At 41.0% G+C, this 15976-nt stretch overlaps 1 protein-coding gene across 3 annotated transcripts in view; it reads left to right on the top strand.

The window, feature by feature from the left end:
- Window positions 1-14790, top strand: part of STON1 (stonin 1) — a 60702-nt gene extending 45912 nt beyond the window's left edge. For 2 of the 3 annotated variants that reach the window (XM_057742839.1, XM_057742840.1), the window contains 3 exons: window positions 842-2818; window positions 10505-10707; window positions 11757-14739. In XM_057742839.1, coding sequence (XP_057598822.1) covers window positions 889-2818; window positions 10505-10707; window positions 11757-11831 — 2208 coding nt within the window. In that variant the 5' untranslated portion in view covers window positions 842-888 and the 3' untranslated portion in view covers window positions 11832-14739. Of the gene's footprint in view, window positions 1-841; window positions 2819-10504; window positions 10708-11756 lie in introns of all 3 variants that reach the window. The other variant, XM_057742838.1, reaches the window with a different exon arrangement.
- The last annotated feature ends 1186 nt before the right edge of the window (window positions 14791-15976 follow it).

The following is a 15976-nucleotide window of genomic DNA, read 5'->3' as shown; positions in this document are numbered from 1 at the left end:
GAGTCTTAACCACTGGACCACCAGGGAAGTCCCTTTTCTTCTGCTGTTGATTTCCAGTTTCATTCTATTGTGGTTGGAAAAGATACTTAATATGATTTCAGTATTCCTAAGTTTGTTGAGACTTTTTTGGTAAACTAACATGTGATCTATCCTGGAGAATGTTACGTGTGTGCTTGAGAAAAATGTGTATCCCAGTGCTATTGTGTGGAATGTTTTGTATATGTGTGGTAGTTTCCTTTGTTCTATAGTGTTGTTCGAGTCCTCTGTTTCCTTATTGATCTTCTATCTGGATGTTCTATCCATTATTAAAATTGGGGTATTGAAATCTCCTCCTGTTATTGTGTTGTTGTCTTTTTCTCCCTTCAGTTTCTTAATTTTTCCTTCATATATTTGGGTGCTCCGATGTTGGGTTTATGTATACTCATAATTGTAATATTTTCCTGATAAGTTGACCCTTTTTTTTAAAAAATTATATAATGCCCTTTTTTGTCTTGTGACAGTTTTTGACTTGAAGTCTATTTTGTGCTGTATTAGTATGGCCACCTCTGCTCTCTTTTGGTTTCTATTTGTATGGACTATCTTTTTCCATCTCTTCACTTTCAGCCTATGTGTATCCTTAAATCTAAAATGGTTCTCTTATAAACAGCATACAGTTAGAGCTCATTTTTTTAATCCATTCAGCCATTAAAAGTGTTACAGTTTTTAAGTATTTCTTTAAACTTGGTTAACCTATAAATCTGGATACGTTGAAATCCAAGTTTTTCTCAGAACTAAAAACCTCTGGTAACTTGAATTTTTCCCCCTCATTTTATAGTCTTATTTTCTCTTTTTCCTTTAACAGGGGCAGCGTATCTGATTCATTCACAAGACCACAAGCTGATCCCAGAGATGTGCTCCACGAACCCAGGCACCTGGGTCACATTTGATGATGACCCCACTTTTCAGTCTTCTCAAAAGTCAAAGAATTTCCCTCTGGAGAATCAAGGCATTTGTAGGCCGAATGGACTTAAACTGAACCTTTCTGGTCCCAAGGAATTTCCCAGTGGATCTTCCTCCACCAGCAGTACCCCTCTCTCCTCTCCTGTCATAGACTTTTACTTCAGTCCAGGACCTCCAAGTAACTCTCCTCTTTCCACACCTACCAAAGATTTCCCAGGTTTTCCTGGCATCCCCAAAGCAGGGACTAATGTGCTTTATCCTATTCCAGAATCATCTTCAAACAGTCCACTTATACCAGGAGCAGGTTCTTCCTTATTGCCTACTAAACCAACCTGTTTATCCCATGCTTCCTTATTACCCAGTGACCACTCATATATACATCCAGCTCCCAAAGTGGGTCTTCCAGATGAAATGAGCCCTCACCAAGCTGAAAGCCTAGGGTTCCAAAGTGATACTCCTCAGTTTCAGTATTTTCGGGAGGGCTGTGCCTTTTCAAGTCCATTTTGGAAAGATGAAGGCAGTGCTTCCCAGCTCACATTTGACCCTCCAGGAAGCAGAAAGACATTTCCATCAAGAGACAAAGAGATGCATATTGATCAAAAAGGCTTAAATCAGTGTTCATTCAACTACATCTGTGAGAAACTTGAGCATCTCCAATCAGCTGAGAACCAAGACTCATTTGGAAATTTGTCTACGCAATGTCTGTATGCTGAAGACACTGCCTCTTCTTTTGTCCCGCATATGCTTTTCAGGAGTCAGCCAAAAGCTGGATGGTCTTTCATGTTGAGAATTCCTGAGAAGAAGAACATGATGTCTTCCCGTCAGTGGGGTCCAATTTTTCTAAAAGTCTTACCTGGAGGAATTTTGCAAATGTATTATGAGAAGGGGTTAGAAAAACCATTTAAAGAGTTACAGCTCGATCCATACTGCAGGCTTTCTGAACCCAAAGTTGAGAACTTTAGTGTGGCGGGAAAAATCCATACTGTGAAGATTGAACATGTGTCTTACACAGAAAAAAGGAAATACCATTCTAAGACAGAAGTAGTTCATGAACCAGACATAGAACAAATGCTGAAGTTGGGGTCCACAGAGTACCATGACTTCCTTGACTTTCTGACCACTGTGGAGGAGGAGCTGATGAAGCTGCCAGCTGTTTCAAAACCAAAAAAGAACTATGAGGAACAAGAAATTTCCCTGGAAATTGTGGACAACTTTTGGGGTAAAATCACTAAAGAAGAAGGAAAATTGGTTGAAAGTGCTGTGATAACTCAAATCTCTTGCCTCTGTTTTGTGAATGGGAACATGGAATGCTTTTTAACCTTGAATGACCTTGAGCTGCAGAAGCAGAATGAATGCTATTTTGAAAAAGACCCAGAAAAGAAGGGGATTGATATTCTTGACTATCATTTTCATAAGTGTGTAAAAGCACAAGAATTTGAGCAATCAGGAGTCATTAAGTTTGTACCTCTGGATGCCTGCCGGTTTGAGCTGATGCGTTTCAAGACTTTGTATAGTGGGGAAGATCTTCCCTTTTCCCTGAAGTCTGTAGTGGTTGTCCAGGGGGCGTATGTGGAGCTTCAGGCCTTTGTCAACATGGCCCCATTGGTCCAGAGACCATCCCATGCCAATTGCTTGAGATCCTGTGACAACATAATGATTCACTTTCCTGTCCCATCACAGTGGATCAAGGCCCTCTGGACCATGAACCTCCAGAGGCAGAAGTCCCTGAAAGCCAAAATGAACCGCCGGGCATGTCTGGGGAGTTTACATGAGCCTGAATCTGAACCAGTCATACAGGTCACTGTGGGGTCAGCAAAATATGAGAGTGCCTACCGGGCTGTGGTATGGAAGATAGACCGGCTTCCTGATAAAAATTCAAGTAAATATTCAACACTCCAAGCTGATTTTCATGTGAAATCACTGAAATGTTTTCACCCTCCTCCTTGGGTTGAAACCAGGCTGAGGCAGATGGTAACTTCAGTCAGCTGAGGCCATGCCTACATCGCTGGGTGGGAGATGGAACATTTAGTCAAACAGCTGGTTTATTCTGTCCCTTTATGCTTTTTCTACCAGATAAGTTTAACCTAAAATTTTTTTTAAATATAAGAAATACCGCCCAAGGCTAGGATTTTATTATGGGTGGTGGTACTGAGGGAAATTTCTAGTTGGACCTCGACATCAGCCATCAACTTCAAATATTGAAATTATTGTTCACATAGCTTAGATTCCCTAATTAACCTTTTAAGATCTGTCATCCTTCAATATACCTGAACCTTTTTGTATTCTCAGCCACTACCACTTCCTCCTTAGGTTTTGCTCCCTGCTTCTTGAAATAAGACCGCCTTTCATTTTCACCCAAGTTAATTGCTTTTGCTGAGTTGACCAATTTGACCATCTTGACAAGTTGTTTTAGAATTAAGTAGACATAACTTAAGCATTAAAATTCAGTTAATTTTTTTTGTTTTGCAAAGAAAATAATGAATGTAGAAGTTCAGAACTTTGAAGAGACCGTTCTAGCACCACATTTATTTTAAAGTAGTAAGCTAGTAGTGGGTGTAACACAATAATGCAAAAAAGCAAAATTTGAAATTAGGGCTACTCCCTGTTTTAGTTCAGTTATTTCTAGCAGAACACTGGGCTATGGAGCTAAGTTGGGGCACCTGAGTTGATGCAATCATCATTTAGGCAAACCTTCATTGAGCCCTTACTGTAGTCCAAGTGCCACATCAGGTGCTGAGGCTAAGGAGAAGTAAAATTGATCCCTGTTTCCAGATAGCCCACAGCTTCAGGGAAATTTAATTTCATCATAGGGCCCCCCACGCTGTGCACTTCAGGGGAAGCATTTTTATTCGGGGTGGACCTACAGCAGTGTTTCTCAAAACTGGCTATCAGAATAATCTGGCTTTTAAATAATCTTGATGTTCAAGCTCTGCTCTCTGCCAATTAAATCAGAATCTCTAGGGGAGGGGCCCAGGCACCCATATGTTTTGAGAACTCCGCAGGTGAACCTATTGTGTGACTCAGGTTGAGGGACACTGTTCTGCGATGTTCTGGGGCAGGAAGAGCAAGCCCTAGACTGCAGTGGAACTGAGGGGCAGCATGCCACCTTGTCTGTGCCCTGCAGTTTTCTGGCTTAACATCTGTTGACGGATTGTATCTTGAGCTATGGACAGGGCCTGGCAGGTGAGAGATACAGCTGGGGGCGGAGGAGCCCCAGGCCCTGTGCTGAAGGGAAGCCCCTGCGCACTAGCCCTTCCTGACACTACCTGCTCTTCTCCATTCATGCCAAATTCCCCTCCGTGCATTCTCCTGACTCACGGTAGTTTCCTTCTAGTTCCAAGGAACAGCCAGGAGAGCACAGGCCCAGCATGGGGAGAGGTGGTGATAGCGTGGTCACAGACGTGGCCTCTAAAGGGTGTCTCCTGGTCAATTCCAACGTGATGGGAATATCTTCTGTGATATTATCCACAGAGGTGTTGTTTCTTGCCTTCTTGATAACGTTTCTGGAGGAGCAAGTTAAAACCATTCTCAGATTATCTTCCTCCCGGGGAAACGAATTTAGAGGTTTTGAGTGTGTGGTTCCAAGGGATCTATTCTCAAAGTCACGTGTGCTACTTTTAGATGAGAGGGGTTATGAAAATCAGCATGCTATTGTCTTTTGTTTTGCTGAACACAAAGGGAAGGGGGAAGGCAGACTGGAACGCCAGCTGTAACCTCCTCGCCCACTGAAGTCTCCTGAGGTCTGGGCGATAACCGGACTCCTGTTCTCTTTTGGTCCCAGAGATGATCACTGGACCCGGAACAGAAGGTCACGGGTTTGCAGCAATGATTATGCCTCTGAGAGAGGAGCTCAGAGGGCTTAGCCTGCTGGCTTGTCTGGCTGGGGTCAGAGGGGCAGGGGGACGGGTTTGCAGTGAGCCCACTCCAGGCACCCCAGCTAGACCCACTGGGGCAGCCACACTTTTTGTTTTTATTTTTTCAAATTGAGAACCCATACAAATCATTCTTTTCTAATTTTGGGAGGAGAACAACATATAAAGCTTCTTGTGAAAATGATCCTGTTCATAACACTGCATTTGCTCAGAATTGATGGTTTCGTTAACTGACTCAGTCAAGAAGAATTTTATAAGAGGGCTCACTCCTTCACGCGTCCGTTCCGCAGTCACCCACTGAATTTCCTCTAGGTACAGGCTCTATGCAGGGTGCTTGGGGGGTGGGGGTACAGATGCAAACAGGATCCCTGCTCTCCAGAAACACGTGTCTAGCGGGTGAGGCAGATACGGAAGCAACTATCCAAATGTGCTGTGGAAATGTGCTCTCTTCTGTTCCGGGCGTGTACAGACATATCCAGTAGGGATCCCAGAGAAAGGAGTTATCACCTGCAGCGGGGAGAAGGGATGGGTCTGCTGGAGAGGTGATGGTTTGGCTTGGCCTGCGAGAGTCAGTGGGATTCCACCATGGATAGAAGTAGCACAACACAGGCGTGTCCATGGGGAATCTTATCTGAGTTTTGGGACCGAGGGGATACTTGGAGACGAGACCAGCGTGTGAAGAGTGCTGTGACTGTGCTGTGGGTGTGGAGTTGTCAGCAGGGCCTCCGGAATGTTTTCAGGCATGACTGACAGAATCCTACCGTGTTTTAGAAAGTCAGATGTGCATTGCAGAGGAGAGATTCATGAGTAGATTATAGTACAGGGAGGCTGGTAGGAGGGGAGAGAGGCTGAGCAAGGCAGGAGCCAGTGGAAGCACTGAGACAGGTGAGGGGTGGGGGAGCGAATTCAGAAGGGGTGACCCCGAGACAGTGACAGATGGCCTGTGGGCCTGGGGGACAGGGCAGGGCTGGGAGGAGGTAAGGGTCTCTGGCTTTGACGCGTAGGTGGGCAGTGGTGCCATTAGCTGAGATAGCCTGGGATCCTTTCCTCACGCCTTTTAAAATCTGTTTCCTAGCTCTGAATGCATGTCAGAGTCCTTAGAATCATTAGAGCTTTAATATTTAAAATACCCATATTAAGGCCTTATCCCTGCCAGTCAGACTCTGGGAGTGAGGCCCAACGTTGGGCTTGCAAGAGGCTCTCGGGTCCGTCTCCTGGGAGACCTGTCGAGGCCTCCTAGGCATGATTCCTCCCTGCTCTGTGTATCCCTGTGTCCTCTAGAGCTCCGTATTGCCCTCCCATCTGCGTTTACCAGCAGTTGAGCTCACCGAGAACAATTCGAGGAATGTGCCTTCCCAGAGAGGCTGGCTGGACTTGGTCTTGGCCTTTGGGAATTCTTGTGGAAGACTGTCATAGCACCAGGCTCACACAGAATGATGTTTTACAAGCATTCCAGCCGATTACATGGTGAGAATTCACTGACCAGGTTCTTTGGGATCGAAGCTGCTTTGTTCACGTCAGGTCTGTGCACCAAGAGGGGGGCCCTGGGGAAAAGGCAGTGAGGCTGTGTCCGGTGGAGTCTGACGGGCAGGGGGCAGCTCTGAGCCAGCCTGGAGCCCAGATGCTTCTGGGGTCACGTGGCCCTGTTGCTGAGCCTTCGCCACGATAGGGGTTGGGGAGGACAGTGCAAAGAGTAAGAGGGTGCGCGGCAATTTGCTTCGTGAGAAGCATAGAAAGAGTAAGGTTGGGGCAGAGAGGAAATTTTTATCTTAAGGCAATGCTTCTCAAACCTTTACATGCATATAAATCACCTCGTTAAAATGTGGACTCTGATTCAGCAGGTGGGGCTTCTGCATACATACTATGTCTGCCGCACGGGCTCCATTGATGCCTGTGCTGCTGGCCACGGACCTCACCTCCCATAGAGGAGCAGGGACTTAGAGCGCATCTCCATGTTGCTGTATGATTTTAAAATCACTTGGGTATTTAGAGAAGAGAGGATTTTTTTGGGGTACATTTATTTATTTTTATTTTTTTGGGGGGGTACACCAAGTTCAATCATCTGTTTTTATACACACATCCCCGCAATCCCCCCTCCATCGACTCCCCCCCCTCGACTCCCCCCCACCCTCCCCATCCCAGTCCTCTAAGGCATCATCCATCCTCGAGTTGGACTCCCTTTGTTATACAACAACTTCCCACTGGCTATCTATTTTACAGTTGGTAGTATATATATGTCTGTGCTACTCTCTCACTTCGTCTCAGCTTCCCCTTCACCCCCTGCTCCCCCCAAACCTCGAGTTCTCCAGTCCATTCTCGAGAACAAAGGATTTTAAAAGAAGGTCTTTAAAATGTTATCTTTTCAAGCTAGTTTCTGAAAAAACCTGTTAGAAAAAAACATTTAAAAAAAAGGAAACTAAAAAAGAATATATGAAGTGCATGTACTAATTAAAAAATTTTTTTAAAATTTTATTTATTTATTTATTATTTTTGGGGGGGTACACCAAGTTCAGTCAGCTGTTTTTATACACATATCCCCATATTCCCTCCCTTCCTTGACTCCCCCCACCTCGAGTCCCCCCCACCCTCCCCGCCCCAGTCCTCCAAGGCATCTTCCATCCTCAAGTTGGACTCCCTTTGTTATACAACAACTTCCCACTGACTATCTATCCTTTGCTGGGGATTTGTGAGATCAGAATTGACCTTTCCTATTGGTGAAATAACTTATATGTGATTTCAGGGGAGGTGGAAAGGGATGCTGGCTCCTTAAATGTCTCTTCTACCAGCACATCAATGCTTAATATTCCTGTAACAGCGGGTGAGCCTTTCATTTTGTAACTCGGTTGGCCCCAGATAGTTCATTCAGGCTAAGGTGTGAATGACAACAGAGGACCCTGAGCACTGGTTTTGCTGGGGATGGGAAAGAGGAGGAGGAGGAAGAGGGTGGTGGAGAAGGAGGGGGAAGGAGAGAGAGAGGAAAAGGGAGTAATGAGAGGGAGAAGAGAATGAGGACATATGAAAACACTGATTAGCCATAGAGGGTACATATGGTAGCATTTAATTAGAAAGAGAAGTGAGAATGGTGGAGGGTCAATTAACAAAAGTATCTATCTCCACTTTCCCAATTTTACCAACTTTTAAATATAACTTGCATTTACTTTTCTCTTTGCTTTCTCTCTAGCATATTGGTGGTTCTCTCCTCCTCCACTTGTGTCACCCTCCTACCATTCATTCCCTCCAGCTCTCACCAGTTCAGTTTCAGATGTGAAATATTTTGGTTCAAGAGGGACCGGATATCTACTAGACCTAAATAGATTTTGTGATTTGCATTCCTGGTCCTTAGAAAGTGATGAGGCACTAATTACCAAAGCCCGAGAGTGCCCCCTAGTGGTCAGTACTGAGATAAAGAACATGATTTTCCTCTCTTTTGTTCATTCACTTGTAAATTCCACAAATATCCTTTGAGCCCCAAATGTGCCAGACTTGTGCTAAGGACGGACATGATATTTCTCTTCATGGATATCAAAGTCCAAAGGGAGTGTGAGTTATTAAACATTGTAGAGTATTTAAGAGTTTTTTAAAAGCCAGGAAAAATACGCCAGAAAACTTGGAAGGAAAAATGCTCTCCTTTATCTTTTACCAGTATTTTAGACAAGTGGGTAGAAAGATTTTGTTTCTAAACCTAATTTTGGCGTACTAGGTCTTCAGCTTGGGTTATTTTCATTGCAAAAGCTCCAAAAGAGTTTTTCTTTAAAATGTGAGTATCAAATTAGATCATCTCCAATATCATTTTCAGCGCCAAAAGTGTAGAATTCATAGCCCTTTCATTAGCAAAATTATGGTCATTAAGTAATAATATTGAATTTATAATCGAATAGCACTTTGCACTTCTGTCTACACCATAATAGTATACTACGTCTCTAGAGCTCTGTGTGTGCCAGCTGGCTTGTTGAATCCTCACAGCAATCCCATAAGGTTTGTGTCATCATCACCATCACCCCCATTTTCAGATGTAGAAACTGAGGCTCAGAGAGATCAAATAAATTGCCACGGGTCACCCACCTTTTAAGTAGCAGAGCTGGGATCTGACCCTGGGCAATCCGAGTCCACTGTTTATGTGCTTAACGGCTGTGCCATAAAGGACTGAAGAGTGGCTGAATTAGGTTTAAATAAACTTACTGTGTCCTGCAGACAGAAGGCCAGAAAAGCTAATGGATTGTGGAATCTCCCCTGGGTATGCGTGTGTGTGAATGAAGTTATCACTTGCCTGCAGTGATCTGGGTAGCTTAGAGCACCTCTGAGGCCGCCGTAGTTCTACCCTACAAGGGAGTTGGCGGAGATGCTAATGAGCATCTGTTGGTTAATTGATGGATGAGTTCTCAAGGCCTTTTACAGCCTTAGAATTCTATTAGTCTCTCTACAAGAAACAGGTTGTAAGGAATGAAAGGCAATTTATCTTTTAAGAATTAAGTGAAATCCTTTAAACTCTTGTTTTTGTGCCTAAAGCTACATTCTGATGAAAATGTTCTTTCTTGAGTCATGTCAGTGGTATAGTAATTTAATCTGGCTTCTGAAATTATTATCATCTCATACATTTATTTAAATAAAATAGCTGCATGGGATATGTAGATGCTGTGGGTTAATGCAACAGAAGCATGGAGCATTTATAGAGTTACTACAGTGATTACATTGAAAATATTTTTTACTCCATTGTAACACACACACATAAACATACACACACAGTACATGACCCCTCTTAAAGCTTTTGTGTATATCTGATAGCCCTAGGTCTGGCACAGAGCCTGGCTTGGCATAGAATAGATGCTTAATACATGGCAAAGTGAATTAAGTGAAAACAAATATTACATTGAAACATTGAGAGTCAGTATGCCCAACTCTACACTGTACATTTGTTCCAGTCAAAAGTTTAAGGAGGGTGAGTGGGAAGTAATACACTAAAAAAATAATCCATCCTACTAAAAAAAGGATTCTTGGCCTAGAATATTTTCTGAAATGTAGGAAAAATTCATTAAGTTTAACTTTTCAAAAACCATAATTCTTTATAATGTGACCTAACTTAGGCTGAAATTTACCTTTACATTATCTATCAATAAATAGAGTGGTAAGAAAATGAATAAATTAAGAATTATTGTAAGATCTTTTTCAGTCTGCTTAAGACAGTTTTCTTTCTTTACAGACCTTATGTGCATTGTAGCCAAATAATGATGCTTAATATGAATATTACTCATCTTTTAATTTAAAAAACAGCATACTTTTATTATTCTGAATTAGAATCACCCAATAAAAGGCACTCATACGAACTTGATATAATTCTGAATTTTTCTGATCACTGTATTGTTGGTCATCATTTTATTTGAATAATTAAATGAATTATTAAACTTTCTTTTTAAAAAAAGAAATGGCATACTCCTAATTGAAAACATTTTGGGAGTTAATATGTGTAACTATATAATGATAAAGTTGTACTTATTTTAAAGCTAGTACTTAAAAAATTCAGGTAGATTTCCCCTTAGTGCAAAATTGTGCGTTTTGATATGCTTTTTAAATGGAATTCACAGAGCCACAGTGCTAATGGAAATGCTTATTAAAGAGAGGGATGCGTGCCTCTTATGCTCAAGAGAAATGTTCAATGGCCGTTGAAATACTTTGACTGTTTGATTTTTTTTTTCAAGGTCCCGATCATCCCCACTGTTTGTCATACAAACTAGAACTTGGATCAGACCAAGAAATTCCCTCTGATTGGTATCCATTTGCTACTGTTCAGTTTGGGATTCTTGACACCTGTGCCTCAAGGACAGAGGTCAGGTCTCTGGGGGTGGAAAGTGATGTCCAGCCACAGAAACATGTTCATCAGCGAGCTTGCTACAACATCCAGGTACCTCCCAAAGCGCTTGGGTTCAAGTTGGGGCTTCCAAAGCTGTGACCTGATTTGGCTTTATATATTTACTTTGCCTTCTTAAGCGACCATGTGTGTCTGTGTGTGCATTTGACCTAGAAAAGAGCCCAGTCATGGAAACTTGATGGTCATCAGTGAGCCTAGTTCTTCCCCTCAGTTCTAGAGAACATTGGGAGCCTGAGGATACAGTGCCGTGTATATAGGTCTCAATGAAAAACAGGTCATTAAAAATGAGTTCACATTTCAAAAGTATATTTATAATAAAGATTTTGTTAGAATAGCATTTCCCAAGTTCTGTTATATGGAACATATGTCCCATATAATGATCCAAGAAAAAAATAAGTTGGGGGATGCTGTACACTAAATTAATGTTGAACAAAGCCTCTGAGAAGTCCTGTAATAAAGAAACTTGTTAAACTTAACTCAGTTTCTCCCAGCTCATCAATTATGGAATCTTGTCTCCTGTAAAACACCTATCAATATCTTCCAGAATAGTATTGTGTGGAGCACTCTTTGGGAAATGCCAAGTTACTCTATTACCACAATTTTAAATGTTCACCATCAGGTCATCTGCATTCTTGCGCCAGATGAATTAAAGAGTGACATACACTTGCAAACCAGTTTGTTTTAGTTAATTAGGGAGGTGATTTTCGGTGTGCTCTAAATCTCAGGTGGGCCAGCGGATGGATATATGATACTTGGGGGGTATAATTGATAACGTCTGGCCAGATTTGTAAATGTCTTATCAGTATATGTATTCTGTATACATTTAATAAAACATGTGTTTGACTTAAAAGTTTGTCCTCTTTAAGATTTGACCCCAGAGGGAAGGATCTGGGGGATTCAGTTGTCCAAAAGCAGAGCAGTGCGCCTCACTTGGGAACAGCCATGGCAGGGTAGAGGGACAGTGTTTGTGTCCAAAGGATGAGGTGGCTACAGTCCTTGCCTCATTTATAAACCAAGACTGAAGAGGTGTTATGCTGTGTTGCATTTGTTAATGCTGCCCCTGTTTTGCTTTTGCTTAACAGGTTGAAATAGAGAAGAAGTGGATTAAAATCGATGGAGAAGACCCAGATAAAGCTGGTGACTGTGTAACTCAGTAGGAGTAGCAAGAGTCAGTGATGACGACCCACTTTTCAAATACGTAATTCACAGAAACCACACAAAGTTCTGCTACTGTATAGTGGAAGTGACAGGTCCAATGCCTATGTTTAAAGAAGCTTAGATCTGCAACCAAACCATCTACACTTTATGCTTTTGTGCCCCAGGGGTTTGATCTAATATGTGTCTGTAATGTTCATGATGTTTTTGTTTCCTGGTGAAACTCAAAGGCACTATTATTCAGTGTGTGACCTGACAGCCACGTGGCCAAAGCATTTTTGATTTTTGATTACTTGGCGACTGATGGCTTTGCCCTCTGGATTACCTGGAGGCCATAGTTATTCTCCTCCAGCCCCTGTCTATTCTTATTCAGTTAGCACCTGTGCTAGATGGCGAGGCAGTCAAAGGAGGCGTAAACCAAAGTACTTCATTTTCCCTCTTGCTCGTCTCTGAAATGTGGCCAGTTGCAGAATGATGTTGAAACCACAGGCTAAAATGGAGCTGTGGAACTGTCTCTGATTTTGAATTATTTATCTTCCTGTCCTGTTAACACACTGGTGGGTAATCATCAGCTGTATTTGGTACCTGTCTTTCCCCCACGGTGTCATTATTTTCAAAATGTATTTATATTCTGGTGTGTGCTGCAAAGAAGCTAGTTCTGTTGATATACATATTTTAGTACAAGTCACTAAGACATACTGCCCTTTGCTTGGAGAGATTCCTTTCAAAGCAGAATCCCAGTATTGGACACTAGTTAAAATATTTATGTATTAAAAATGAATTTTTAAAGTTCATGAATATTGTTTCCCAAAAGTACAGACTCTAAGAATGTATTTTGATAAAGTATTATTTGTAATTAACACAAGCTTCTCTTGAGTAGAAATCTAAATCATATTATGATTATTTTATGCTAGTTCTGCTATCATGCTATTTATGCTAAACCTGCTTAATTTAGAGTAATTTTCTTTAAAAGATGAGCAACGTGAAAGACACTAGATTATTTTATCTACGTTTCTAAGAAGTGATATTTCTCTTCTTCAAAGTCAGGTGAATGTTTGTTTTTTAATGAAAAGCTGACAGCAGTAGCAGTTATAATTCTGTTTATAATTTCCTTTCAGTGTTTATGGTGAAGGTCAGACTTTTAGATGTAGGAAATCTATATTCTAGGTATTTTTTTAGTCAGAAAAACGTGGAAAAAACACCTGGTATTAATACACCTTCAATTTATGTTGATCCTTAAATATGATCAGGAGGTATTTTTCTGTTTACTAGATTTGTTTTGAGTCAGAACTGATATAATAGTGTTCTTCCAAACAACATTATTTGTTGACTCACAGAGTTTGTCTCATACATTTTATTTAATGTTACATTACATTCATTTCAATCTGGTAAAAATGAAAATTAAAACAAACAGTTATGATGGTCTGTATCAGCAGATTTAATGCTTTTCATTATTTTACTGTAAAGGCAAAGAATGCAAACGTTGACTGTAAAATGAATTGGTATTCCTCTTTTTAACTTCACTTGATGTATTGCTCATAATATCATATACTTGAGAGTCACTGTTGATGTATAGGAGGGCACATCTATGTGTGTGTCATTTAAAAAAAAATTCCACCATCCTTCCTCATCGTCTGGTGTGGCACATTCTGGAGTGACTTCAATCAGCTTGGAACAAGTATGGAGGCGGGCGGAACCCGATGCTGCTCCGGGATCCCAGGGCAGGTAGCTGGGTTAATTACTGCCGGTCCTTTCCGATCTGTTTTATAGCATCCTGCCGTAAGGAACTCAGAGTCTGATTCAGATGAACTTAATGAATATTTACATCTCAAAGTAATTTCAGTATAGGGTTCAATTAATCACCCTTCAAGCTTCACAGGTTGCCAGTATGTGCAGGTCCCTCACTGCTGGGGTCATTTATTCACCAGCCCTCCAGCCTTCAGGAGCATCTCAAGATTCAGTGCTGGAAATGTAACAAAAGTCTGGCTGAAGCCCAAGCTGAGTTTCTGCAGCTGCAGCAACGGAAAGGTTGACGGCAGGAACGGCGGGTGCTGCAGCATAATTGTTCATTTGCACATCTATTAGGATCATTAAATATTCATTACTTAGCGCTAGATTAACATTCTGTGTTGGGTGGAGAGGCTTTTTAATACAATTCTTCTGACCTCAGAAATGGCAGAAGGTCAAATGTGATCAGGGTGCTGTAAGTAAAAAATCAGATAGGGTCCACTTAGACTACAAATTAAGAAGTAGAATCTGTGCCAGAAAGTAAATGATGATCTTCGAAACAACAACAATAAAAACTCCTGCTTTTAAGGTAGGGAAGGGAGGGAGGAAGTGAGTGAAGGAGGAACTACTCCTTTCTGGCATTTTAATTTAGGTAGTTTAGATCACCGCATTATGAGTTTGACCCTTTGGGAGTCGTTTGCTTAATTGACACAATGGCAGACTTCCAAGGAGTTGGCCGGTTTGGGAGGAGTTATTCTGCTCTGATTGGTCTGGTTTGGTTGCCTTACCAGTAAAAGGATCTTATTAACTGTGTAAATGAATTCATGGCTTGATGATTACCTGATCACTTTTACAGATCTGAATTTAAGAATATTTCCTTTTTTTATGGGAATGGAAGTAGTTTATCCATTAAAAAAAGTATGGAAAAAAAGCCCTTCCTGGCATAAATAAAAGCTGACATTTTTTGACCTGATTTATATATTAGGCAGTTCTAGTGTTTTAGTTCCCTTCATTCTGGGTCTGTGCTTTTGATATAGCCTTTTTTCTCTTATACATTCAGTCAGAAGGCCTTCCTTAATAATGACTAAGTATTATTATATCTTACTCAAAATATGATTTTATGTCATCAATACAAATATAGAACAGATTGAGCCTTAATAATCATGTAACAAAGTATTTTGTAGATTGCATATTGCTTTTTTAAAATTAAAGATGTATTTCAAATGATTCTTGCTGTGCAGTGGACTTATATCTTCTTTTGCAAGGTCTGGGGCTATTTTTTTTTTAATGTGTGAAATCGATTTCACTAACCTTAAACAATTGACCCTCTGTCAGGCAAATGTATACTGCTTCCCTATTAAGGAGTTGGTGTACATGGCGTCTTTGGCACATCCTGGAAAAATAACACCATCAAACTACAATTCGTGATGTTAAAGCACGATTTTTGAAAGAGAATATAATCATTACTCTCATAAGGAAATGATGAGTATGTGCTCAAGGTTTTACTTAACTCATTAACTAATGAGGGAACTGATAAGATGTCACAAGTGGTTCTAAGGAGAAATGAAAGAGCAGAGACATGTATAGGAAATTCTGAAATGAATATACAAATAGGTGCAAAATGGGTCTATCCATAGACCAATATCAATAATCAATTTCTGCTACCCCCACACAATTAATTTGCATTTGTGTGGACAAAGATCATGTATGTTATTATCAGTTTTCTAAAACTTACAGAGTTATAAAATAACTCAGAGGCAACGAAGGTGTTGATAACCTGGATAAATGAACTAGTTAGGACACCTTACTGTTCAAAGTCTTCCACAGTTCTTCCCAACGGGACGAACTTTATCCAGAGGAGAATTCTGAGGAATTTTCAAACTTTGGCAACTATAGAAATGATGTGCATGTAAAGCAATTTTGTTTTTAAGTTTAGAAAATTATTTTAATACTATTGTACAGAATCTATTTCAGATAAGGTGTGTGTGTTTGGGGGGGAGCATTAAAGATATGACGATAAATCAGCTTTAATAAAAACCAACCCAACAACCTCTCCACCCGCCCTTTGTATGAGGAAGCTGCCATGTGTTGAAATTCAGTTTTTATCTAGCTATATTAAAGTTAAATTTCAAAACTGCATCAGGAAATAAAACTTTATAAAGGCCAGATCATTTGGTTTAAGCCACTACTGGAGTTAACAGGGCTTGACTCTCATTTGGCAAGAACAACAAAAAGATTAAGTGACACAAACTGCTCCTATTTGTAACAAAATTTCTCAAATTCCATCGATCATTTCTTTCCTGTTTTGTCCCAGCTTCGCGGAGACTCACCCGCCCTCTCTATGTAGACACGCAGTGATTCCACTACATTTTGCTGGGTCTCTCCCAGCCCCTCCCCATTCTCAGCAGTTACTCTACTC

This window comes from Hippopotamus amphibius, chromosome 7, assembly GCF_030028045.1.
Source record: "Hippopotamus amphibius kiboko isolate mHipAmp2 chromosome 7, mHipAmp2.hap2, whole genome shotgun sequence".
Classification (NCBI taxonomy): domain Eukaryota; kingdom Metazoa; phylum Chordata; class Mammalia; order Artiodactyla; family Hippopotamidae; genus Hippopotamus; species Hippopotamus amphibius.
The sequence above is the reverse complement of the archived record's forward strand: the minus strand, read 5'-3'. Positions and strand labels throughout refer to the sequence as shown.